At 39.2% G+C, this 27987-nt stretch overlaps 1 protein-coding gene across 24 annotated transcripts in view; it reads right to left on the reverse strand.

The window, feature by feature from the left end:
- Positions 1 to 4261: 4261 nt before the first annotated feature.
- SOX6 (SRY-box transcription factor 6) overlaps positions 4262 to 27987 on the reverse strand; it is a 552718-nt gene continuing 528992 nt past the window's right edge. For 18 of the 24 annotated variants that reach the window (XM_036220747.1, XM_036220749.1, XM_036220750.1 and 15 more), the window contains 3 exons: positions 24742 to 24975; positions 21992 to 22208; positions 4262 to 11052 (listed from right to left, as the gene is read on the reverse strand). In XM_036220747.1, the coding sequence (XP_036076640.1) occupies positions 10749 to 11052; positions 21992 to 22208; positions 24742 to 24975 (755 nt within the window). In that variant the 3' untranslated portion in view covers positions 4262 to 10748. Of the gene's footprint in view, positions 11053 to 11082; positions 12761 to 21991; positions 22209 to 24741; positions 24976 to 27987 lie in introns of those variants that run through there. The other 6 variants (XM_016139566.2, XM_016139555.2, XM_036220754.1 and 3 more) reach the window with 2 other exon arrangements.

Genomic DNA, 27987 nt, shown 5'->3' on the forward strand with positions numbered 1-27987 from the left:
CACTGGGAGACCCTGACCAAGTCACTTGATTTCCCTGAGTTTCAGTTTCTTCTATAAAACAGGAAAAACCATATCTAATATTTAGAGCTGTCGCTAAGGGTCAAATGAAACATTAGTAAAATTTCTGCTACATAGTAACATAGTAGACTTTTAGCATTACATAGGGGTTTTTAAGGAGATGGACTTTGAATTGCACTTTAAGGGAAAGATGGTGATTGACAGATATGGGGGAAGGGCAATTTAGATGGGACATGAATTGACCAAAAGCTCAAAGAGATAGGAGGACATGTTAAAAATTGTCTGTTGGGTCTAGAAAGCTAGAAGCCATGGAGTAAGAAGATGAGGCTGAAAAGAAATAGTCTGTATCAGAGTATGGAGTACTTTGAATTCAAAGAGAAAGAGCTTACTCCTTTTTTTTTTTTCCTATTATAGTCATATTTATTGAGTATCTACTATGTGCCAGGACTGTTGGATAAAAAAATAAATAAGTGGATGTGACACAGGAATCGATGAGATTCCTGTGACATGTTTCACATGTGACAAATTCCATCAGATCATTTTAGTGCAATTCAAACTTTCTGAGTAAAAGAGGAAAATTGAGGGAAGGTTTCCCATAGGAGGTGACATTTAGGCTGAGCTTTGAAGTATAGGAGATGATGATAGGGCACATAAGAGAGGGACTTCCGGGCACAAGGAAACATTTCGGAGTGTGGCACGTACAGGTAACAACGCGCAGCCTGCTATGTCAGGAGCATGATGGGACTGGAAATGTAGATTAGGGCGATGCGTGCATCGGGAAGGAACCTGCGTGAATGCAAACAGTTCAGGCTTTGTCTTGTGTTTTTGAGGCTGTGACTAAATCCGTGAGAGGAAGACTCTTCCGAGAACAGAGGAGTGGGTACCGTTAATACGGAAGAGGGAGCAGACGCTGCTGCGTAAATCCTTTGAGCAGGCGGTAGAGACAGATGCAAGGTGGGGGGCGGGGTCAGGGCTGCCCGCCACGGGTGAGTTCATGAAGCCTGGTAGATGAACAATCTACATCGGGTCCTAGGAGCCCCCGTGCTAGGGCGACATGTAACTCAGACACCTTCTCTGATCGACTCCCTTTACTGAGGATCTCACTCTGTCTCCCACTACCAGAGTTAGGAGTGGGGCCCCAGAATCTACGCATTTCTTCATTATCTCCTCAATGGCCACTTAGGCTGGTGCCCACACACACACACACACACACACACACACGCACACTGCTAGGTGGCCAGTTGGCAGAGGGGGCTATGCAACAACACTCTGAAGAGAGTCACCCTGTTGCTCTTGGTCAGGGCCAGGCACCGGACTTGGCCAGAGCCGGAAATGACAGTGTCAGAGCCACCACACATCACCGCTGTCCCTAGATGCCTCAGTGTTCCCACAGTGGTACAGACCCAGATGCCTGGTAATGATCGGGGCCTAGATCAGGGGCTGCACCACTGATGAACAATCTCCACACACGGTTGTGGGGCCATGTGCAATATGGTCAACTATTTTTGGACTTAGAAAGCTCGAGTGTGCATTCTGGCACTGTCATTTAATCTCCATGTGACTTTGGGTGGGTCATCTGTCTGTGGGCCTTCACAACTCAAATGAAGATAATAACCCTTAACCTCTCTGTCTCATGACACGTCGTTCACTAAGAAGACGTAGATAATGGTAATCAGAGGCTCCTGGATGCCGAGGTCTACTGCTCTGTGTGGCCCGTGTGTGCTTTAAGTAAGTGCCTCAGGTGATGCTGCTGCTGCTGCTGCTGCTGCTGCTGCTGCTGCTGCTGCTGCTGCTGCTCTGTGAACCACATTTTGAGTAAGTCACATACTAGGGCACTGTTAAGGGAAAGAATCATTACTGTCTGGACTGTGGCTTCTGTTGTCATGGAAGAAGAAGGTACTAAGTGAACAGCTTGTGGTGTGACTGCCGTTCCTCTCCCCAGCAGGCAGAGCAGCTTCGTTTCCCTCCCGTTTCATGATGACTACTCAGGGGTTGGGCTTCCTGCTACCCCTTGTCCCTGGGCAGAGTAAAGGGTAATTCTCATCCCTGGAGTGTCAAAGGGAGAGTAGGGCAAACCCATAAAAGCTTCCTGTTTCTGGGCTGTCCTTTCCCTACTCCAGACAAGATGCCTGGGAGGAAAGACAGAGCAATGGCTCTGGGCTTGGAAACTTGGGCATCTAATAGTGTGAGTCCTCCCGAAAGCTTAGTGACTTTTAATGCGGTCATGCCTGATCATTGCGGCAACTTGAAATGGCTCCCCCCAAATGAACAGAAATGTTTTAATTAATTATGTTCTCCAAATGAAATAACAAGTACCAAGGTACCCCTACAGGCTCCCTCGTCCCCACTATCTAAGATGCAGACACCACACGTGGAGGCCAAGCTGTCACCATCACACATCATTCCATGCATAAATGCAAAACACTTACTATGTGCCAAGCACTGTGCTGGGAGCTGGGAAGGCCAAGGCACAGTCCTTGGTTTCAGTAGCTTGTCATCTAGCAAAGACAGACACAGAAACAAATTATTACAGCGTAGTAAACACGATCCTTTCAAAGTGCCCTGGGATCTCTGAGAAAGAACCTGAAACCGGGGAGCCAGATGAGATGTCACTGAGACCGTGGTGATATCTGGGGTGGGGTTTGAAAGAGTGAGCATTTCCCCAACAGAGAAGGGGACAAGCAGAAGGAGAAGCTCCCAGGCCACATACGGGCTGAGGAGCATGACAGCAGCACTGAGAAGTTGAGGGGGTGCGAAGGCACCGTGCAACACAAGGATGGTCCATCTCTGATGCTCGGCCGTCAGGGTGGGAAGGTGGGATTACATCTAGTCATCTATGGAAAGCCAGGAGATTTTAGGAGAGGATGAGAGAGGGAAGACAGATCAGATCTGTGTTTTAGAAAGAAGACGAAAGGTGGTGGTAAGGATGGCCTGGAAATGAGGAAACCTGTGGCCTGGAGCCCCGCTTGGAGAAAGGTTGGGGGAGTCACATACGTGACCCGATTCTGAACTAAGGCCTCAGGCAAGTCCCTCACTTTGCTCAGCCAGCGACACCATTGCTCCCCTCTGGCTCGGACATTCTCGGATCCGAGGAGGCAGGCTTCATTTGTGCACTCCGTGTGCAGGCCTGCTGATAGATGTTTTGCACATGCCACTGCATGTAATTCCCCCAATAACCCTGAGAGGTGGGGCTCATGATCCCACTTGATAGAGAAAACTCAGAAGAGTTACCTAGGGAAAGTCACAAGGCTGACAAGTAGCAAAGCCAGGTCACTGTGCTGCAAACGATGCCCTACATGTACTTGGGCTTTAAAAAACCCACAGGGCACAGGAAGAATCATGGCATGCTAGGTTTCCAGGACTTATAACAGCTTGTATCAAACTTACAATTTAATTGTAATAAAGTCCCACAAATCCATGGCTTTTCTCTAATGAGGCATTTTTTTCATAGTAAATACAAAAAAAAAAAAAAAAAGAGAGAGAGAGAGAGAGAGATTGCTGGGCCTGCCGCACATCTCTCTTGAATCTTTTGTTTCACTTTCCAGGTGTTGGTCACTCACCTCTGGAATCCACAGCACCGGCAGGGCTGGCTTGGCAAATCTCTCCTTTATGGGCCTGGGTCCCTTCGGCCCATTACCCCACCTCCATCCCTCAGACTCTTAAAAGCTGGTATTATATCACTCCTGGTCCAAGTCATGGCTGGACAAGGAGATGTGAGCTTGCCATCTCTGAGGCAAAAGAGACTGAGAAATCAGCCAACCAGTCCCAACCATAGTGGAGGCACAGGGTCCAAAAGTGTGGCATTTTCCTCTCTTGACTACTAGGCTTGTAGAAGTTGGTGTTAGATGAGAGGCTGGCCCTTGAGATTCATTCATACCTCGGGATGCTCAGAGCTTTTAAACCGTTTCGCGCTCATGAAGAAATCAGGCAAATAGGAAGCGACATTGTTTCTCATCTTCTCTTGACAAAAATCCACCTTGGCTCCTGTTCCTGCTCCAAATCCGCAAGCATTTCCTGCTGCAGCAGTGTATGTAGGCTCCACAATGAAAAAAACAGGCACGTCTTTCCAGGCTAAGGGGTTTGGAGGCTTCCTGAGCGAGATCTACCTCCCGGCTGGGCAGCGCTGATGGCAGGGAGCAGCGCAGCTCTGCTGGCTCCAGCAGCAAGCGGGGCCCTGCCTATGGCCCAGCGGGCTCCAGGGTGGGAACGGTCTGCAGGGCACAGACAAGGCCATACACAGAGATCGTAAAACAAAATTTATCTTTAATTTGTAAGTGTCAACAGCAGTACAAAAGATGGAGTGATGACGACTAGATTAAGGGTAGAGAGGACAGTCTTGAGGTAAATGAGCATAAATAGGCAGTTCTTATAGACACTCCCCTGAGGGGCATAGGCCCCATCATGGCATATACATTATCACCCAAAGATGGCATGTCTAACATATCAGGAAAGCACCTTGTGCAAAAAGGAAAAAAAAAAAAAAAAGGAGCTAAGGTGCCAACATATACCAGGATAGATAAAGACAGTGTCTTTCAATTTTGTCTTTTTCCCCTAATTATGAGGCAGAAGAGGGGAAGACTTTGAAAAGTACCACTGAAAGATTACTCAATGTTGAGTTTTATCTCACATCAATACTGCACAACAAAATCCAAGAAGGTTGTGTATGCAACAAAGCTAAGAACAATGATTCATTCCTTTAAGTTTGAAGAGATTCTTTTTTTTTTTTCCCATTTCTTTAATCCTTAGCAAACTTTTTTTCCCCCATTATCAAGAGGAGAGTGTGAGAAAGATGTGATGGCAACCCTTAAGGTCATTTAAAAACTTTACACTGGACTGTACAAGATTTTTTTTTTTTGATAAACTATTTACATTTTCAGACTTTCAAACATTTTCAAAGCAGCAATAGACACTAGTTTTTATGGTTTTTGTTTTTTCTAATTGCCCAAATAGTTACCAGCCATGGGCTAAATAGGTACCTGCGTTATACATAGAATTTCTACAAAGAAAATCTGCAGATAAAATTTGCTCGGGGGTGTATTAAATGCCCTTAGTGTCTCGAGGGCCACACCCACAGTGTTGCTAGACGAACCAAAGCACAGTACCTTGACAACGGAGATGCAGTTGTCCCAACAGCCCTACACAAACTTTATACTTTGAAACAGCAGCCAGCATGTCAGTCCAGCATGTCAGTGAATTGTGCTGATTAAATTAACATAGAATACAATCTCACAATATACATCACGAACAAATTACAATGTCGGGAAATAAAAGAGTTACAGTAAGATAAGTTATGTAGTAACAGCTTATAAGCTTGTCTAAGGTAATAAAAATTTTACATGGCAAATACAATAATGAATGAACATAAATGCTAAGCATTCTAATTTGCTACAAGCCGGAGAAGGGTACAATAAAGACTGCACTTTTAGAAAAGTAAAAACACATATGACAAAGGAAGACAAACGGAGAATGCACATGAGCAGATCTGCAATGTGCAGCATACAAAACAGTTAAATATTTGCACATTCCCCATACTCCAAGAGCACCAGCGCTGAGGCCTCACTTTATGCTTGTGGTTCTTCAGGAATAAGAAACTACTGAGCAAGATATGTCGCTGAGTTGCCTTCAAGCTTTCATATTGCCACGAACACTAATTGGAAGAGTATCTGCACTGTTACCTGTCTGCCCCCTCCCCCACCCACCTCCAGCCCCACCCCAAAGGTACCAGCATTTTGAATACTTGTTCATGAGCTTTAGGCAAACGATCTGTCCTCAAAGGAAAAGACAAGATGGGATGAAAAGGAAATGTATTTGCATATCAATATTTTCAATGATATTAGCAGAGGGTTACGCTCAACAGCATATGGCATCAGAAACATAACATAATCGGCAGGAATAGCAGATAGAAGTTGTTTATTAAGGAAGAAAACATGTCAGGGGGCAGATGACTTAAGGAAATGATGCGAGTGCTTTTGTAAAAGAACAAACGAGGTCATACAATATTATTATACTTTGAGAAGTGAGCTTAAGTGCCAACTCAGTCCTTAGACAAACGTGTACAAAATCAGGCAAGGCTACAGCAAACATTTTGTCATTTTCTCATTAAAAAGGAAGACCTGGTAATAATTTCAATACATTCCTCCAGCTGCATTCTTTGCAGTTGTTGGCACTTGGTACAAGACTTCTCAGATGGTTTAAAACTACTAAGTGACTCATTTTCCTTTCCCTAATGAGTAGGTAAAGGTCACCTTACTGCAAAATTAGTAAATTGAGATAAGCAGCCTCAGCTATGGTGTTTAAGTGACCAGGCTGCCTTCCTACTAGAGACAGATGGATTTCCTTGAAACAATCCCTGCTTTTAGCTAGTGCCTATGCTCCTGGCTTGGGAGGGTGTGCTCTGAAGAAGCAGCCTGGCTTCATAAGGAAAAGAAAGAAGCCTTTAATTTCAGCCCTAGAGTGATCACACCCTTTTCAAATACCCAGGCTTCAGGGGGGCTAACGATCAGGGGAGGCCAGAATTTGACAAGCTCAATAGCACTGTGAGCCCACACCTGAATTTAGAACTTGGCCTGGGATTTGGTATCAGGACCCTGGCAAATCGAAATAAGCCATGAGGACAAGGCTGGGGAGTATCAAATACTAAATGAAGCAAACTGTTGTGCTCCTAAAAGGTTGATCTGGATACATATGAAAACAACAAAGCTTTCGTACCTTCCTGGAAAAGATACTGCATCACATCTGCCATTGAAATAGAGAAACTGCCTGCCTGGCTGCTCCTGTCCACAGACTGATCTTTTATTTCTCTTTCCTTTTCTTTTCCTTTCTTTCCTTTCCTTTTCTTTCTTTCCTTTCCTTCCTTCCTTTCTTTCTTCTTTTCATTCTTTTCCTTCCTTCCTTTTTTCTTCCTTCCTTCCTTCCTATTCCTTATGGTCCTTTTTTTTTTTTTTTTTTTTTTTTAAGGATAGGATTGTCTGCCATGTCCCTAAGTGACATGGAAAATCCTAATCCTGCAAGTTCTCTAACAAAATGGATACAATTTTTATCTTTGACTTGAAGATACTATGAAATAAAAAGCACTGAAAAAAGTTAATTAACATTTTTTAATCGACTTAGCATGCTGGGAGTTCTATGAATGACCAATCTCAGAAGCAGATTTTTGCCTTTATAATTGTGTTCATTCTTCTTGCTATTAAATGGTCACAGAATTACCTTTTACAGTTTATGGGGATTCACAAAACAAATTGACTCTCAGCGGTACTGCAAATTTGGTCTGTTCAATTCATCAATTTTCTTTTAAGAAAAAAAAGCTAAGTCTGAGTCTGTGGACAGTAGGTTCTAAGATGCATGAGAACCTGAGTGAGGGGGTTCATTGCCCCAGCTGCAGGTGGAACACTGCTCTCTCACCATGGCTGATAATTCACTATCCCCATAAGGTACAGTGACTTGTCAACTTCTAGTCTGGACCAACATATATGGATAGAGAACGAAAAGGAAATACATAACTTATATCTCACTAAGTATTCATGAACCAAAAATAAATTCTATTTCTATGTTATATTTACACAATTAGAAAAATCTAAAATGAGATGGTAAAGTCATAAAAACTTTGTTTAAGCCCCACTGAAAACAAAATGAAGTGATCCCAATGATTGTCATTCATAATTTCCAAGGATATTTAGAGCCAAACTTGGCTAATAAATAGAATAAACTGCTTATGCACGAAATTTAGATTCAAATACAGCATCACTGTTTTACCCAATAAAAGAGACGTTTACAATCAGATCATTCCTGAATAGCCTTTCATTTTTAAGAACATGGCTAGAAGTAACTGAACCCCAGTACTGAGGCAGAGCTGGGGCTAAAACAAAGTGTTCATACACACATGTATTTTGCATAAATAAATGAAATAACAAGACATAAAAATGACTCAAATCCGGCAACTGTGAGGCAAGCCCACACGAGTCGAAACAGATGACTTTTGTTCATGTAGTTTTCGTACAACAGTTTCACATTAGTCAGAAGTGATAAAAAATACCATTTATATCCAGTGCTTATAACACTTACGAAACAACATCTGTGAGTGTGTGTGTTTTTTGTTTTTTTTTTTGTTGTTGTTTTGTTTTGTTTTGTTTTACTACAAGCAAAATCAAGTTTCAGTCCTAAAGAACAATCCTTTGTTCTCCACCAGCCCAGAATATTATTTTGGCATGGTCATAAAACAAACAAAATTAACCTATATTCTAAATGTTTGCCTTTGTGCAAAATTAATTACATACAATACAATACTAGCCAAACAGCACTTTACCTATGCAACAAATAAAAAAAAAGAAGTGGGACTGGGCAGAAGCGAAAGTGAAAGAAAATAAGAAAAAACATGAGAATGAACTGAGGAAGAGAGGTATATATTCAAAAGAAATCAGTAAGACAATAATAAATACTCATTTTTTAAGGGAAAAAAATGACCTCTTCCTCATTTGAAATAAATGTACAAAAACAAATTTTCAATCCCCAACCAATATTAAGAAAAAAACATTCCTATCAGTACCTTAATCAGCTTATAGAGAGCACTCCCAGCTAGCGATATAGCCAGTAACATCTTGTCTAGATTTATCTATTGCTATTAGGTATGTCCTTGAGCACTCTTTAAATAAATATGAAGGTACACTATTTTCTTCCAAGTGACAAAATGGCTCAAGAAATCTGATGGGGCCATTCCTATGTCCTGGTGATCAAGATCTGGGTTGTCCTATGAGGTGAACTGTCCCATTCGCTGACATTCTCCCACTGAACCACTCTGGGTGAGGGTCCCCACACGGGCGATCAGTCCTGGTTTCAGGAAGGTCAGAATGGCATTGCCAAATTCCCTGTGGCTAGGAGATGGGAAGTGAAACCTCACTGCCTCCTTGCCCATCAGCACATCTCCAGAAAACCCTTGTGAGACAAGTATAGTCAGTCTTGTTCACACATAGGCCTGCCCCACCATGGCCACAGATAGAGGGAGTCGGCCAGAGGGCCTCGCTGCTGCCTCAGGAGTGATCTCTTCCCCAGAGTTAACAGTAGGAACATCCCATGTAGGGAATGTATTTTCCCTCCTTCTCCTTCCCTATGGTTTTCTCTCATTCTCTGGACGTATCATGACTATCTGCCTCTATCTTTGCTTTGAGGCTGTCAGGTGGCTCCTTGCATCCTGGGGATTTTACAGAGAACCCCCTAGGTATGCCAGATGGGACAAGGCAACTCACTGTAAAGGTGCCAGCCCATGACAGCATCATAGTAGCCTCCTCCATGGCCCGCAGCCTTGGGCTCTAGGTTTGGCTATGGAACTCTCCTGCCCGGCAGTCACCACTGTTGACCCTTGCTGCTGAACAGCACTCAGGGGAAATGCCACTGAGGCAGCTCCGACCACTTGCTGCTGAGCTGACTTAGGGGGAAATTCTGGCCAAAGATTCGAGGTCACAAAGAACCTCGAGGGCATAGCTGTTGAAGTGTACGACTGTACACATGAATCCAAATACACAGCCCTGCAGCCAGATAGACACTAGTGTTTAAAAACAACGATATAGGTATTTAATAGAATCTTGCTTCAGAAATGCTTCCAGATGCTCTGGGGACATAAAATCACTATGTACATCTTTTGTATCTAGCAGGAGAAGGAGATGAGAAGGGCTAAAAAGTTCTTCGGGGACAGATGGTGAAAAATAAGAATTATTAAATTAATGCCACCAACAATTCTTTTTTTTTTAAAATAAATAGTAAGTGGACCCTTGACATTCTGGAATGAATAAATTATTTAAGAGAAAATGTGTTAAGACTGAATGTCAGGGTTAAAGGCAAAGGGATAATGGATGTAGTGAGAGGTGGTCTCAGACAGAGAAGACCACCAAGTTGGTATCTGGTGTGGTGATCGCTCTGGTGGGTGTACGTCATACATCACCCACGGATGGCACATCGAGAGGCAAACACAATTGGGTACATGCACTGTGGCAACCTTGTTCATTCCTTACAATATCTTGTCTCCAGATTCCTGAGTACTTTACCATTTTCTGGAAAAAAAAAAGTATGGTTTTCTATTTTATTTTAAGATGCCAAAGATTGTCTAAGACTTTGCAGTGTCTCCTTTAAGACTTTCAAAATATTAAGATTCAAAAGTGATGAGAAAGTTTGGCACATTCAAAGTTTAACTCTACACATGGAAAAATGGAATTCCGAGGCCTTTTTGAATATGCTCTACATGCAGCTGCACACGCCGTAGACTGGTTCTGTTTCACAATATGAAATCCTCAGTTGTTTTCTAAAATAATTCAGAATAAAAACACATTCACAACCTGTAGGCCGGCACAGCATACCTGAGTGAGAATGTTTAACCCCATCTAAAACAGTAACTTAAACCTTTATCAACATCCAAAAGAAAAAAAAAATAGTAACACAAAAATATAAGACTTGTAAGACAGCTATGGGTTGAGATAAGTTTTCAAGTCCTGGTGTCTCATATTTAATATGTCTTCACCTAAATTAAAAAAACAACAACAACAACAATAACAATAACGACAAAAAACTCAAGTTCATGAAAAATCAGGGAAAACTTAATCTGTCTCACACTTTACGAAACAATTAAGACCATTCTGCTGATGTCATTGTGGAGCCACAAATGCATGCGGGCTCTTTAAGAACTTTTTGTTGGGGGGAGGGGAGGTGAAATGTCAGAGTATTTTAATTCAGCAAACAAACACTCCTCAGTTGGCACTGACAGCTTCTGGGGCTTCGTTTTCACTGCTATAGTCTGATTTGGGATCATCTTCATAGTCGTCATACATTTCTATTTCATCCTCTCCATTAATCATTTCATTTCCAGCTAGGTTTCCGCCGTCTGTCTTCATACCATAAGTGCTCTGGATGACCGGGAGGCTGGGCTCTGGGCTGGCGGAGGTGCTAGAGCAGTCAGATGTCATCTGAGGTGATGGTGTGGTAGTTGCCATAGTAATAGCACCAGGATACACAACACCTGTTCCTGTGGTGATTGGAATCTGAGGCTGTTGCCTGTATAGATTCAAAAAATAAAATAAAACAGGGGGAAATATCTCTATATATGTTCTTCTGTGTGGCATTGGAATCCACCTCCCACTGAATCCAAAAGGGGGCCCTGTTTGACATTCTAAGCAAATGACAAAATGTGACAAAGATGTTCCCTGGAGAAGTCCTGCAAATCTCCCTGACAATATGGTTGGAGGTTAAGCAATACAATGGAGTGTAATTTATGATAGTTTTGCAACATAAAGACAGGGTTCTTATGACTTTGCAAATATGGCAAAACTTGGATAACACCAGGTATTTGGAACAACGTTGCAGTTAATTCCACAAAGTTATGTGTGAGATCATTTTTTAAGATTCTCCCAGAACACTAAAAAATAGGCTGGTAACATGAGACATATTATAATGACACTGTTAAGCAGGCTTATGTCTTCACCGTGGTTCAAGAACTGTAGAGAGGAGAGATAGAGATGAGAAAGGATCTGAAAGCATACACTTAGTATGCATGCACATATCTATTTATTTCCATGGCAGGACTTGTAGGGAAGTTCCTTCAAGGACCTTCTATTTTCCTACTTAAGGAAGGATCATCTTGTATGTCATTACTCCTGAGGCACTAGGCTGGAGGAGTCGGGAGTGAAGAGCAGTGAGATCTCTGCAACTTAACAGAACGACACACACAGCCTCATCCTAGATCCTGGCAGGTACCAAGGCCTGGTCACACTAGATGGTTCCATCATGCTACTCTAGTTCAAATAAACTTACTACACCCTTTATGAAGGTCAGTCTCTCCTTCTGCAGGGAGACATGGCTATCTGTCTCTCAATTTCCCTTGAGTCATTAAAACTAGTTAAAGAATTAAATACCTAGCTTGGAGACTATGACTGACTGAAACAATATTCTGATAAATGCAATATTTGCCAAGTTTTCTCAATCTTTATAGACAGTAATTATAATTTAAATTTATTTCAAAATATCATTGTAACTATACTTTCTGAGCCTAAGTTTCCATACATTTGTAAAAGCTGGGGCCAGGAGTCTTGGAAGGTCCTTTCACCTTCTAATACTGATGGCTCCAGGTCAGTCCATCACTTGAATAATTCTTATTGACCCTTTATATTAATGTTGAAACTTTTTATCCACCTCAGTCCAAAAGAGAAATAGCCTGAATTTATGAAGAGTAGCTTAGTTAGCAGCTATTCTTGGACATGTCCAGAAAAAGCATAATTTTCTCAAAAAGGCTCGCATGCCTTCCATCACTGTAGAAGGAAAAATAATAAAAATGGTCTAGAATCACGCCATGAGATAGCTGATAATGCTATTTTTAACAACCTCTTTCAATCATTGGGAGGCACAATAATAATCCCTTAACCTTTGACTAACATAATAAAATATTTTTATATAATTACCTCATTCAATCAACATGGCAACCCCATGAAGTATTCTTATGCCCAGTTTTCAGATGAAGAAAGTAAGACCTTAAGGGCCTGAATTTAATAATCAGCAGAGCCAGAATGTAAACCTAGGTCACCTGACTTGAATTCCATCACCCTTTCCTTTATAGATATTCAACATATAGATACACTATGCTCCTGTATCTCATAAAAATCCCTGATTCCTACAGGTTCCCCAACTGTTACCCAAATGTTACCCAATTGACACTAGGCACCTGATATGGATCCATTTTCTATGATGCTCATGGTGATGTTTTGAATGCCTGAAGGAAGAAAATAGAGGAATCTAAATCTATGTATAGAAACATCTTATAAAATACTGCTTTCCTCCTTGTAGATCAAATTCTAAAAACAGTATACTTCTGCTTCCCAAGTTTTGGGCAAATTAACACAAATTAAATATCATGCTAACCTGCCCAAGGCAGTGAACACCTCATTAAATATTTTACTGGATTTGGATAATTGCAATAAAAATATTTTTGCTTTAATCACATCATGAGTGTAGAGTAAAATCTTTTGCTATAATATTAACCCATTTTACAGATTTCTCAATTTGGTCAGATAATTGTAATAAAAATATTTTTGCTTTAATCACATCATGAGTGTAGAGTAAAATCTTTTGCTAAAATATTAACCCATTTTACAGATTTCTCAATTTGGTCAGCTAACCTGTAAATTCTATATAATAAACAAACTATCAAATGGTGCACTTTATTTTCAAAATAGTTGTTTTTCTTTTTCTTTTTTCTTTTTTTTTGGCCAAGAATAGATGGTCATATTTTTGCAGTATTTTTAAATAAAAAAAAAATCTATATGTATAGATCTATTAAATCTGTTTAAATTGAGCTCCTATTCTGTGCTGGGAAGAATGATTAGATGCTTTCACATTATCTTCTTTCATAAGCCTGAGAAGTAAATATTATTTCACCTCTTTTACAGATGAAATAACCTGTTAAGATTCGGAGAGTTTTAGTTGTTTGTATAAGTCCACATAAGTAACAGCCAGGAGTTGAACCCTTCCTTATGTCACAAATTCTCTCCTGGATATCAAGCTTGGGGAAAGAAAGGCAAGCTCACACGATCAAATACACTTAGCAATTTGAATCAGAAGCAAACTCTTCTAAACTGAGTCCCACACATTTAGTAGTATTTGGACGTTAAGTTGGTAATGGAACACTAAAAAACAACAAACAAATAAAATATCTGCACTTATTTTCTGGAGCTAGACACATATGATGTTCAAAAGTCTACTACTGGGTGGTTGAGTAATACCAGACTACGTCACCTACTGACCTATCTACTTCCTGTCTGGGCCTTCCCCCTCAGTCCCCAAAGATGTCAGCTCCTGGCTCACTGTCGCTCTCTCCCCAACATTATCCCTGCTGCAGTTCTCGATGACTCACTATCCACGTAGATGATCATTCCAACACCTTGCTACCTCAGTTTCCCGACCTCCTCTCCACTGTGTTGACCTGCCTCCCTCCCCATATCAGTTTCTCACTCTATTGTCACATGGCAGACCTTGTCATTTGCAACTCTAACCTCTCCCTAATCTCAAATTTAAACATCCCACTCTCTGACCACCACATCTTATCCTTCTAGATTTCTTCCTCTGATTTCCAGTTCAACAATTCTCTCACTCCACGAGGATCTACAATTCCTTGATCCTTCAATCAACTGTCACTCTCCCTCTCCCTCATTTACCTCTTTACCCTATATAATCTCTGAAATTAATCACTCTCTTGCAGATACTCTCTACGTTTTTACATGGCAAAACTTTAACTCTGCTTAATCTGTGACTAACCTCAAATTGCTGAACTTGGCTGAACTTGGCTGGAGAAAGCACACCGCCATGCTTACCTGCCTGTAAATTTATGAGCGCGAACTTTAAATTGGCCTCTGGTGCTGTTCAGCCATCACAGTGCCCCTTTTTCCCTAGTCCACTCCTTCTACTCTGCTAGACAATTACTTCGTACCTTCTCAGCTCTCATCAAATGTCCAACTTCTTCTCCCCCATCTTCACTTGCAGTTGATGACCTGGCTTTCCATTTTGTGAAAAAATTAAAAGTAATCAGAAGAAACTTTTCACAAGCTCCCAACAGCATATTTATCTGTGTCTGTGCTCCTAGTTCTCTACCTGCCTTCCTATTTTGAATCAATTCATGATCCAATTGTAAGGCCAACCACTTTGCTTGTGCACTAATCTACCTGCCCTCGCTTACTAAGGATCTCTTTCCAGCAACTGTCTCTCCCACTTGCATTATCAATTTTCCCTCTTTCCTTCCTATTGTACATAAACAGGCCATAATTTCTCCTACTTTAAAATAAAAAACAATGAAGTCTCTTGATTCATATCCCTTTCCAGCTACTCCTCTATTTCTCTGACCTCCTTTAAAGCAAAACTCTTTCAAAGATTGTGTATATTCACTCTCTCCATTTCTTCTACTCAATTATTTCTTAAATCTACTTTAATCACTCCCAACACTCCACTGAAACAGAGCTTGAAAAGGTCACACCACCAATGATCACATTGTTAAATTCGAAAGTCTATTCTTGGTCCTCACCTTACTTGACCTAAGCCATGAGCATCATTTGATACAGTGATCGCTCTTCTCCTTGCTGAAACACTTTATTTACTTGTCTTCCAAGATACCACACTCTCCTAGTCTTCTTCCTATTTATTAGCTGCTCCTTCTAAGTCCCTTTGATGCATCTCCCTCTCTTTCCAATAGCTAAATATTGAAGTACCCAAAGACTCAGTCCTTGAACCCTTTTTTCTCTCTTTCTAAATTCATTCTCTTGGTGATCTTGTCCAATTCTGTGGCTTCAAATATTATCTTTATGCTGACAACTCTTAAATTTATATCTCCAGTAAGCAGTACATTCCTAAATTTCATGCGTGCACGCGCGCGCACACACACACACACACACACACACACAAGCACACACACACACATATATAAATCTCTTATTTGATTGGCATGTCAAAATACCATCTGAACCTTACAGATGCAAAACCGAACTCCTGATTATTCTCCCATATACCTGCTCCACTTCTGGCCTTTTGATTTTAGTAAATGATTACTTCAGCTTTCTGGTTGCTCAGGCCAATTCTTCATAATTGTATTTCTTGTAAACTCTATATCCAATTCATCAACAAATTCCATTGGTCTACTCTCAGTAACACATCCAGAATCTATTTCTTGCTACCTGCACCCCTACAACCCTGGTCCAAGCCCCCACAAACTCTAATCTGGTTTATTGTAAGAGCCTGCCTCCTTCTTTCAGGCCATGGCCCCTTGAGACAATACTCAATGCAGGAGACAGAGTGATCTTTTTAAAACTTGAGTCAGATCTGCTAATAACCCTTCAATGTCTTTCCATCTCACTCAGAGTCAAATTAAAAGTCTTCACAATGGCCAAAAAGTCCTTTCACTACTTGACTCTCCATCATCACTCTGACAGCTATCACTCTTTCACCTATTCACTTTGCTCCTATCACTGTGACCTCACTATTTTCGAACAAGCCAATCACATGCTTTCTTCAAGCCCTTTGCAGCTGCTGTTGTCTGCCTAGTTCTCTCCGATGTTTGTACAGCTTGCTCCCTTACCTCCTCAGGTTTTTGTTAACATTTGATCTTCTCAGTGAGGTTTTGTATAGCCACTCTGTTTAAAATTGCACTCCATCCTCTGAAACCCCTTTCTCTTTTCCTACTTTACTATGTTCTAAGGCACTTATTACTATTTGATATTTATTTATTCACTTATCGATTGACTGTCTGACTTCCTCCGTTAGAATGTAAGCTTCATGAGGACAGAAATTTTCACTGACATAACTTGAGAGCTTACACATTGCCTGGAACATAGTAGGCGCTCAATAAAAATCTGTCGAATACATGGAATGAATGAATGAAAGAATGAATGAACAAATAAAATAGTGAATAAGAGAGAAAACAAATGAAAAAACTTGGTAACTTATTCTAGAAAAAAAAACATGTGATGAGACTGGATTTATGGGAGAGAAGGTGGTAAAGAAGGGATGCAAATATAACCATCTTTCGATGCATGAATGATTATGTTCATAAATAAGAAAGAGATTTCTTCTGGAAGAAACCAAAGAAGAGAATTAGAACCAATCTACAAAGCAGCAAAAAGGCAGAGTAAGGTTCAGTTAAGAGAAGAGAACTTTCTAGCATTAGGAGATATTCCACAAAGAAAGTAGCTCCCTTGGGAAGTGGTAAGCTCTCTAGCCCAAAAGAGTTTGAGCAGACTTAGAGAGGACCCGTAGAATGGCTGGCTGCTTGAAGTATATGACTTCTGAGGCCCCTTCTAAGTTACCACTGATTCTATGAATGTGAAATCATAAGCTGTCGTGATGGTCTTCCTATCCCCTTGTCATTATCAGTATATAAAGAGACTAAAGAAATTAAATGAGCAAAGCTAATTATAGTTGAAGACACCTAGCTTTCAAGGTTTTGCAAAATATTGCTCCACCCTACCTATCTTACTTTTCTTTAGTGTCAGGGAAATTCCTAGGCTAGCCTCCTTCTTTATTATTGAACATTTCCACACTTCCACCAATGTGTTAATGTTTTCTTTTACACTAAAATAGAAATATTTATCCCTCCCTTTTACCAGCCTGACTGTACCCATACCTCAAATCCTCTTCCTCAAGGATGATCTATGTTTGGCCCTAATGTATAGTATCTCTTCTCTGAGTTTTATTTGCTCTTTCTATAAAAGTCAAATTCATACTTCATTATACATCATGTGCAGTGTATCCTGTGTTTGTGTGTGTCTATCAAACAACTATTTGCTAATCTATTCGTGTATGTGTCTGGCTTCTCTGACTATAGCATTCTCTGAAAGCTCACTGTGTACAGAATTAATGCCTCATGTACTATATCAATTTAGTACAGTGCTGGCCACAGAGCTGGTTTCAATTGGCCTTTACCAATTGACTGACTAATCAATTAACAAAATGGAAAATCCAGCCAGCATGCTCAAGCTTTTTCTATTGGAAATTACTTTCCTGAAAAGCATTTTTCCTTCCTTTACAGATCAATTGCGAAGTCAAAATTCAAACACTGCACATTTACGAAAAGGAATAGCTGGTAGGTATTGGGCTTTACGAATAATGAATGTGCACATCTAAACAAAAGTTGCAGATGTTTGTGAAAGTATACACATGCAACTAATACGAGCAGAGATGGCTAAGAACCCTCCCTCCCAGCCCAAGTAAAGAATATAAGATGACCCTGATAGTGTCCAGCATAGTTGCATGGTTTCCAAATTACAAGAATATTTCTGGAGTACAGTCTAGCTTTGCCAATTGCAAAGGAACTACATATTTATTTTGGCAAAGCTCTCTTGTTTGCTGATTCTTCAGGCCTTTACATCATCTGTAAATGAAGGCAATGAAGTCTGTTTCATTAGGAGATAAGCCTATATATGTCACACATCTCTAGTTAATGTTGCACTAAGGAATGGAAATAATAGCAATCTTTTTACAGTACTTATTAGAGATTCTAATCCAGCTTTCTCTACAGTAGAAAGTAGTATAGCTAGTTTATGATAATCGATTATATTTATAAGTATCTTATAGGTTTGATTCGACCTCTTTAGAATTAAGATCAAAAAGGCAAATGTTCAAATCACTTATAGCATAAGGCAATAAAATATAATTCTTTATGATATGAAAAGGTACTTTGAACGTGGCATTATTTTTCTAGAATAATAATATTTACTAAAATTTGAGGCTTACTATCCTCTAGAGACTGTTCTAAGCACTTCAGATACATTGTTATTCAATTTTAAGAAGAGTCCAATGTTACAGGTATTATTATTACCCTCATTCCATATAAGAGGAAACTGAGATACAGAGAGTTTAAATAAGTTTTGCAAGGGCAAGTGGAGAGCTCAGAGGCATAAAGATTGCTATCCTTTAGTTCTTAGAACCAGGAAGAAGCAGATCTAGTATTTGAGCTAGAACAGTCTGGCTCCAGAATTGATTGATGTTCTTATCCACTACAGTAAACAGCCTCTCTAAACAATTTGTAGGCTCTAATTGAAAGGTATGTGTGATGGTGAAAAGGACATATGGTTCACATTCTTATAAGCTTGATGTAAATCTCAACCCTGAAATTTACTAGCTATATGTCCTTGGGCAAATTATTTAACATCTCTGAACAGTATTTTTCAACCTCCTTGTGAGAATGATACTCCTTATATTAAAATTTTCTTGTATTTGCCATAATCTGCATAAGTCACTCCACATGGTATATAATATGTGGTAAGTATTTAATAATTTACCATTATTATCAAAAGAATTTCCCCAAATTTAATATAATAGCTGAGAACTAATACTCTATTAGTTCTCAGGTAAATTACTGAATGAGCTTTAAATACATGGAAGTATATTTAGCTATAGTTCTTTGGAAAAAGACAATGTCATAGCTATGTATACTCTAATGAATATCATTTCAACATTAATAGCACTCATCAGAATTATTATAAAATTCTGATACTTAACCTGCCATTCAAGGGGGTTAAATCCACAGTAAGAGCTAACTTCACTACATCTAATGAATCAATAAATTCATTTCAAAACAGCTAAGTAAAAAAATAATAATCTAACTCACTGATTATTATTTGTATTGTCAGTAAAATGCATGACAATGTTGAGCAATATATGCTTGAAAGCTATGCATGTCTTTTCAAAATCAGCTATAAATATTGATCTTAACCCCCATTCCCTCAAGAAGTCAATAGCAGTCTTTGAATTTCTTGTTTGTTTTTCCCTCTTGTACTAACTTCACATCTAATGAAGATCAATTTCCAAAGATGGACCCCAGGAAGTTAATAATCTATCAAATACAACTACTTAAAAGAGAATACAAAATTTTAAGTGGAAGTAATACCTGGTTTTATGTAGCAAGTATTACCAAGCTGAGCAGAATAAAACCCTCAGCACTGAAGATTAAAAAATAAGACATCTTGGTCACTGCCTGCCCATTCCCCAGTCTAAAATGATCCTTCAGTAAAGGACCACCCTCAACCAAAAACAGCATCCTTCATTTCTAAATTTCAAAGCTCCTTTTATACTACTGTACACCACAACCGAAGATCTTAGTTTCTCTGGTTCTGGAAGCTCTTCCTCAAATAGCACAGCCATACTCATGACTGTGCCAGAACAGGGCTATAAGGCTTAATCTGAGACAACGTGGTAAGGACAATTCCTTAGTCATTTGGCACGAGATTTGGATTTAAAGAGGCCAAAATTTGGATTTAAAGTTTTGTTCTTCCTCATCTTTTGGCAGCCACAGAACCTCTAGAAGTCTCTATTTCTTTATCTTATTTAGAGAATTATGTGCTTTGTATATCTAAAACACCTATATTATATACAGTAGACACTCCACAAATTGTACATGCTATTGAGTTGTTTTAGTTTTTCATTTTACATGTACTGTCATATGTTGAGGTATTTTGATCTAGAGCTGTTTCAATATACCTTTGATAAAAGGAACTAAATTTAACAGAACTACTGTATCTCATTATTTTCAAATAAGTGCCAGGGAATAAAATGGTACCTTTGGTAGTCTTCCAGACTATGGTGAAAGAGACCCATTATGCATCACTAGATATGTGGGGACATGATTGAGAGAAGGATGGGAATCACGAAGGATCTCAAATTTAACTTTGACTCTTTATTCAAAAGAAATTATATACGCTCACAGATAAATGTCTTTTTTAAGACATGTATCACAGTTTTAAATTTGTGTTTTGTCACATATGACTGTACTACTTAAAGTGCACTCTGAATTGGCATTTTTCATAAATCATCTAATTAGAAGTGAATAGACCAATTACACTGCATTGTATTTTGGTGTTAAAAGCATTATTTTGTAAAATGCAAACATTTATAATACAGAAGAATCTGATAATTCCATTTTGGCACGTCTTCATCTGTTAATAGATTGGAATCCTCAAATAATAAAGTGGCTTAAATCTCTCTTTACCTCAAAAGGTTCAGCCATAGTGTAAAGAAGTTCATTGACAATCTAGTATGATATAATACATAGTTATACTATGAGAGTAAATCCATTTTTAATAGTAATGATAATGATAAGAATTCGCCTTTATTGATAATTAACTAACCACTATATAAAATACTTTTAAAAGCATTGCCTCATTGAATCCTCTCAACAATCATATGAGATAGGTACTATTATTTGTTTCATTTCACACATGAGAAAACAGAAGCTTAGAGAAGTTAAATAAGTAGGCAAAGAGGGCGGCAGTCAGGGTTTGAACTTAAGGGTCAAACTCCAAAGCCTCTGCTTCTCCCCAGAACGCTTTAGTGTATTGAATAGATTCATGGCCCTGCTTTCACTGGCTTTTTTATTTGTTTGGTTTTTGTTCTTATTCTATTAAATATTCCAAATTAATTTTATGCTTTTAAACACATGACTCTGAAACTAACTTATTGTTCCATGAGGTTATTTTTTTAGTGTCCTTAAAAATAAATAGCTCTTACTTCTCCTTTAAAGTATCTCTTTTCTTCTTCTTTCCCTGGCATAGCACAGCTGCTCAATTCTGCATCCAGTTAACAGTAAATACAGCTTCCTTTTTACTCACTCCACTTCTCTCTCTTGAGCTCCCAATCTGATTTCAGCTGTCTCAGGCTGGTGCCTCCCGAATGGTGCTTTGGTTTGCCTGCCCCTTCCCCCCAACCTACACACACCCCATGCTTCTAGGTCTGAGTGTGCTGGAACTTACAGGCATCTGCATCCCCACTTATCCTGACTACTGTGGTTACAAGGGGCCTCTTTTGAATGCAGACAGCCAGTCAGCCAAGTCGAAATTTATACCAGAAATCTATTACCTAATTTTTAAACAAAATGACATGAAATCAGACTTGGAGATATCAAAAACATGTCTAGTTTTTGATTTAAGCAAGAAAATCCACATTGTTACTGCTTTCACCACAGAATAATTTACTGCAACGGGAGTTCTGGATCTTATGCCAAAAATGAGGTCCTTTAAGCAATGTCAAGCCCAATTATCTTGTGGTAGATCCCACAACAAAAGCAGACTATTGTGATTAGAGTCAGAAGCACCACCCAGAGAAGTTGGAAAGCTTCTGGGGGATGTCGTAAGGTTAGTTTTTATTTTTTCTCCCCATGTGTCTGCTTAAATAAACTACCAGAAACTTTGTGTGTGGGCACTGAACAGTTTAGATTAGTTTGGGAGACAATGAAAGGGACGATCAGTTGGGAGTGGTCTGCTGCAGGTTTGTTTTGATTTGAGCGGCAGGCATTCAGCAATGCTGTGTGCTCCTGACACCGAAAAGAGTACCATAGCCAAGCTCCTCTGTAGGTCACAACCTCCTCCCCTCCCTAATCTCCTTCACAAACAAGCCGCCAGTAGCCAGCCATCCTGTGGTTTCTTACTGGGAAGGGAAAGCCCAGGTAGCTAAATTCCGGAGCACTTACCCCACAGTAAAGAACTGCCTCATCTCCTGTCTCCGAGACCTCATCAGTTGTTTATATTCCCCGATCCGGAGCTTTTTGCCGTCAACAATGCAGGTGCGTTTCGGCCGAGGTTTGTATTTATAGTTCGGGTACTTCTCTAAATGGATCTTGCTTAGCCGGGCCTGCTCTTCGTAATAAGGTTGCTTCTCTTGGTTGGACATGGATTTCCAGCGAGACCCTGAACATAAAGATAGGCTTAAGTACCCAAGTGGTCAAGGTAACATATTTCTGGCAAATGCAGCTGGATATACCTCCCCATGGCTTTACTCACCTGTGCTCCAAGTGGCCCCCATTACCATATACCATTGAGCCTCACAACTAGATTTTAGAATATAAAGAATAATTTTGTATGTAATACATTAAAGCTGGTGTTACATTAAGTGTACTGTTTTAAAACATATCTTTGCTATTTAAAGATCATCTCCTACACCAAAGTCTTTTCCCCATCCATCCTCCTATCTCTCTCAAGAGGGTTAAAAACCTAACCTTCCTAAGCATACTTTCGAGTATGACAAGATTCTCAGGAAAAGCTCTCTTGTTTCCAGAAATTCATACATCTCTCTCACTTTAAGCATCTTTAGCAACGCTATTCTTCGATAAGATGTCAGCAGATGTTGCTATCCTTCTCTGTAAAAAATGTACTGTGTACAGTTTCCCCTGGCCTAGGGTAATTAAAAAGCCTAAACTCTACTTAAGAAGTTACAGCTTTAGGACCGGAAGGTACATTTGGAATTATATATACCACTTTTCAATATTATAAACGTTCATTCAAATTTGTACCGATGAAAGTACAAAAATTTTTAATACGGTTTATACAGGAAGAAGGAGAAGTATTCACTTTTCTAATATTGTTTATAAAGAATTATCTAAACACTTGACAAAGAAGGGATGTGTTTTTTCACATGTATCAAATTGCATTTTTGTGTCTCACTGGTGAATAAAGCGGTAACAGCTGTGCTGACTGGATGTTAGCTATTCTTCAGTAGAGATTTTTCATACATAAAAAAATGAAAAAGTTGTGCAAATATCCTCTGTAGGCAGCAATACCCTGGTCTGCGTTAACAGCACATCCATCCCTGTTCTTTCTTGATTGTGCAAAAGTTGTGCAGAAAGTCTATGCAGATAGGCTTCTCAGTGTTCCACTGGCTTCCAGCAGCTTAAAGCCCCAGTTAGCAGGTATTCTCGTGCTTAAAAGTTTACATTTTAATGAATACACTTACTATATTCTTAATATTTTTTTTCACAGAGTGCGCACCAATAATATAGATTCCTCACAGCTGCCAAAATGGAAACAGAGAGGTTCTGTGCCCATCTGAGAACTTACACTGCTACTAAAATGACAAAAAAAAAAAAAAAAAAATTTTTTTTCGAAGGTAGAAATCAGACTTTAAGGACAGAGAAACATTGATTTTCTTTTGAATGGCTATTAATTAGAAAAACATTAACATATGCATTGGGAACATCTTGGTTTGAAAGGTATTTAAATTAGAAGGAGTAATACCCCTAAGCATATCTCTGAAACTGTAAAAATAAACTTTATTGTAATGACATTTAGTATCTATCATGAAATTCAAAAGTCAAAGGAAAAAAAAAAGGAGGAAATTTGTATTTTAACATTTCACCACTATTTGATCTTACATACGGTTTAAATTTTCTTAGAGGTCACTGCCTCAAAATGTCTCAGAATCAAGTTAAATTATTTATACAGTGACAAAACATGTGTATTTGTGTACGTCCAGATCACTGATATTTACTCAGGTTAAATATTTATTGCTTTTGAACAAAACATTTAAAAAATGAAAACCACAATTTAAGTCTCTAATGTTTTTCGGCTTCTTAAACGGCTCCCTTTGAGATTTTGTCACATCTTGACAGCTTAAATAGAACAGTGCCTTCTGTGTTTTTTCTTTTTAAAGAGGAAACATGTTGACTGTAATGCTGCATGTTGAATAAAATATGTTCAATATGTTGAGCACAATAATTCCAAACTGTATAATCTGCACTAGGCAAGCTTTACACTAATAGAACAAGGCTTGAGTTTAATCCTGAGAAACGGGAGAATCACTCTGGCAATTTACCACAAAATGGGCCTCTGCCCTGTGGTCTAATGTGTTCAACTCACTGCTATGAAATCTGAACTAGTCATATCTTATTAAAGTAAATGTAGTTTTATTTTACAAGTTTTAAAGTTATCATTAGAGGTACTGTTCTACACTCAGTGAACTTCACACAATTTGCGGGCTCACCCCTAATTCTTGATGAAATCTCTTGGAGAAACACATGAACCCCAAAATACTAAAGCTGAAAACTGTCAGGTCTGTGAGCGTTTCCAGGGTTTTATAGCAACTTGTGGATTTAAGAAGACTGAATAAGAAAAGGAGATAAAGCTTGTCTCCATGATTCCTGTTTAACAGTGACCTTTCAGAACTGCCAAAATCACAGTATTAACACATACTATAAATAGTTTTGTCTCTAAAATAAGTTTTTAGTCAGTCTTGCTCTGGCATCTTGTGGATGTAGTAGCTCCTAAATCTGATGCCACATTCTGGGGTAGGGGTTGCAGAGATGATGGCAAAGTCTCCTGTGGCAGCTTGCTGGGCTACATCTCACTTCTGCAAACCACAGTTTCCCATAGTTGTCAAATTATGCCCCTTCTTTCCACTTTTGGGACACTCATAGGGTAGAAGATCAGCGTTATCTGCTCCACTCACCTAAAATTTTGCTAATGTTGGAGTTATGCATGTCGGGGAAGGCCTGAAGGATTTTCCTCCTCTCATCCTTTGCCCAAACCATGAATGCATTCATTGGTCGCTTGATGTGTGGCTCGCTGCTGGCGCGGCCGCGGGCATCCCTGTAGACTCGTGCTTCGGCCACAGTGGCACCTCCTGTTGGCCAACAATAATACTGCTGTAGTTTAGCTGCAGAGCCATTCATTGCTTTACTTCCTGTAATGTCAGGGCAGGAAGAACAAGATGGGTGCAAAGCATTATTATGTGGATACTATAATATAACTTGCCACCTGGTTCAATGCTTTCTCAAGGCATTTCATTTCTTTATAAGTGGCCTCTTGGAAGAAAAGACAGTTTCAAATGACAATTCTATAGGTCCTTCTGATATAGGTCTCAAAGGCACACTGGACAGAATTAATTTTGCATGTTTTTATACACACAGTACTTTTTTTTTTTTTTTTTACTACAATCAATTCCAAATGATAATAGAAACAACGATATGCATTATTTTATGGTAAACTTCTCTGCTGTGATTCTTTCCTTCAAAAAGAGGACCTTACCTATTGTTTTAGTCTCTTTTGCCAAAAATTGCAGCCACTTAAAACTGTCTCTTTCCCTCAAATGGAATTCTCTTTCACAACATTGTGTCTTGCTCAGTGCTCTTCTCACTGCCTGAAAGGAAGCCCCTTCTCATACCTCTTCACACTAAAGCCCACTCATCCTTCAAGGTCTAGTCAAATGTGGTATGTTTCATGAATGAATTAATTAATTCAATAAAAATTATTAATTGAGCCATTACCATGAGTTAGACTTTATGCCAGGTCCTAGGAATACTAAAGTGAATAAAAGAGCCTCTGCTTTTAAGGAGTTCATAGTTCAGAGAGGAGACAGACCCCAAAAGACAATTATCACAGAGTGCATGGTAAGTGCTTGTAATATTGAAATAAACAGGGTGCCAAGAGGGCACCAGAGAGGATGGTCACCTCATGCCTCCTGGGAGAGGTGATGTCTAAGCTTAGCCTTGGAAGATGAATAAGATTAGCATATGAATAGGGGGAAGGTGATTAAGACAGATGGGAAGGGTAATTCAGGCCACAGGAACAGCATTTGCAATGATGCTCTCCAGGCTGCATTCATTTCTCTTTCTGTTATGCTACATGCTCCAGAGTAATTACTTGTTTATGTGACTATCTCTCTCTAATTTTCCCACTCCATCCCCAGGAATACGAGACCCCTAAAGTTAGTGTTTATGTTGTACTCATTCTTGTATCCCCAGGATTTCCCACATAACAGAGACTCGATAAATATTTATTAAGTAAAAGAATGTTTGGTTTTCAACTCATATGAAAAAGCAGTAGACTAAAAGGCATTCGTTTCAAGAGTCTTGACATATTTTTTTTTTTTTTTTGCTGTTTAATGGTACTTCTTTAATTCCCCCCTACAGAACTATGCCTAAATTCCTGATATTTTAAAGTTCCCAAAAAGGTGACTCCAGTAACATACTAGATTAAAAGCTCCTTGAAGATACGGAAAGGACTGGCTCTCATTCACTGCTGTATGTATCCCTTAGTTCCAGTAAAGTACTTGGTATATAGAATTTCAATAGTAAAATATTTATTAAATTATTAAATTAATGAATGATTGAAGAAATGATTGAATGAGTGAACATAGCTCTTGCTTGTTTTCATGCTCTCTCCCAGCACGACGCACTGACATACGCTTTACCATATGGCAACTACTAAATATCTGCCTACAGATTGGGAACTTCTGCAGTTCAATGTAATGTTGGACGGATGGCAAGCCAGGGCTAGTACTGCATAAACCAGAAAGCCTACTCCCCAAAGTTTAGGAGCAAATATGCATTAAAACCAACATTTGTGCTTTTTCAAAAGAAGTAAATCCTTTTAGCTCAGTAGAGTAGATATACAGGAACATGACCCAAACAGTCTCTGGTCCTTCTACTCTATTTCCAGATACCTTGATTAAGTAGAAATTTGTATGTGTCAGAGTTAATAATAAATTACAACATTGAAACACACTATTATTTGGCAAATATGGCTATCATTTGTTGCAAACAAAATATAGGATAAAAAGGCCGAGTTGGATAATACTGTCAATTCTTTTCTAAATGTGAAGGAGGGCAGAGGAGCTACTTTCTGAAAACCACATGAAAATAACATATTTTATAAACAAGACTTCTTTTCGGCCTACTAGACAGAATGATCTCTTACATGAAAAGACTCAGATCCCAAGATGCATAACTAATATGCTACCTTTTTGCCACCATACCCACAGTACATTAATTTCATTTAAAATGCACTGACCATACAGGATAAATTGATTTCACTTTATATGGGCTTGACAGCCATGTTTATTGTGCAGTGAAATGTAGTGTAGCTTCCAGCTGACAATATCCATCAACACAGGGCAATATGCTGACTGCTGGGCCAGATGAAGGCATACATTACTCTGGAAGTGAAACACTCATTCAGATATGACAGTGTCTTCTCCTGAGGATCACCATGGTAATTTATGATGCCCTCAGTGCCATTACTTTACAACTGACATGGATTCAGCAATTTATATACTTGCGTGCATACACATAAAAGGAGACAGGCTTGTGGAGAATGTCAGAGGCAAAAACATTTCAATATTATTCTAAGTTAACTACTATGCCACAGGTGATTAACATCTGAGATCTGCTTTTACTTTCTTTCCACCTCTAGCAAAACCGAATAGTCAGTTTCCATTTATTTATTCATTTAAAAGAAGTATTTTCACTGTGAATGAGATATTTTAACCTCCTGTGGACTGATAGAGATCATGGTGGATTTTTGAATTCTGGTTTTAGTAATTCTTCTACTCTATACCAATTGATTCTCTTAGATATGTCACACATATGCCCAATCTCTCTCCCTCTCATTCCATTCCATAGTCTTAGCATATCCTTCCCACTGTCTTGTAGCTTACTAAATTCATCCTTTTCCAAGAAAGAGAGCTCAGGTCCTACCCCACTAAGTGCCTTACCCTGACCTTGTTCCTTTCTCTCATAGTACATATTGTCTACATAATACTGACATTGAATTGATTACACAGCAGATTTCACAAGGACTCATAAGGAATGCTCTCAGAAATTAAGAAATTCAAGCATAGTACATAGTATAAAAATTCAAATTAAGAAATGGAAAATAGAATATGTTCCAGGTCATGCACACATTTCCTTTTTCC

Source organism: Rousettus aegyptiacus, unplaced genomic scaffold, assembly GCF_014176215.1.
Source record: "Rousettus aegyptiacus isolate mRouAeg1 unplaced genomic scaffold, mRouAeg1.p scaffold_m13_p_5, whole genome shotgun sequence".
In the NCBI taxonomy this organism is placed as follows: Eukaryota; Metazoa; Chordata; class Mammalia; order Chiroptera; family Pteropodidae; genus Rousettus; species Rousettus aegyptiacus.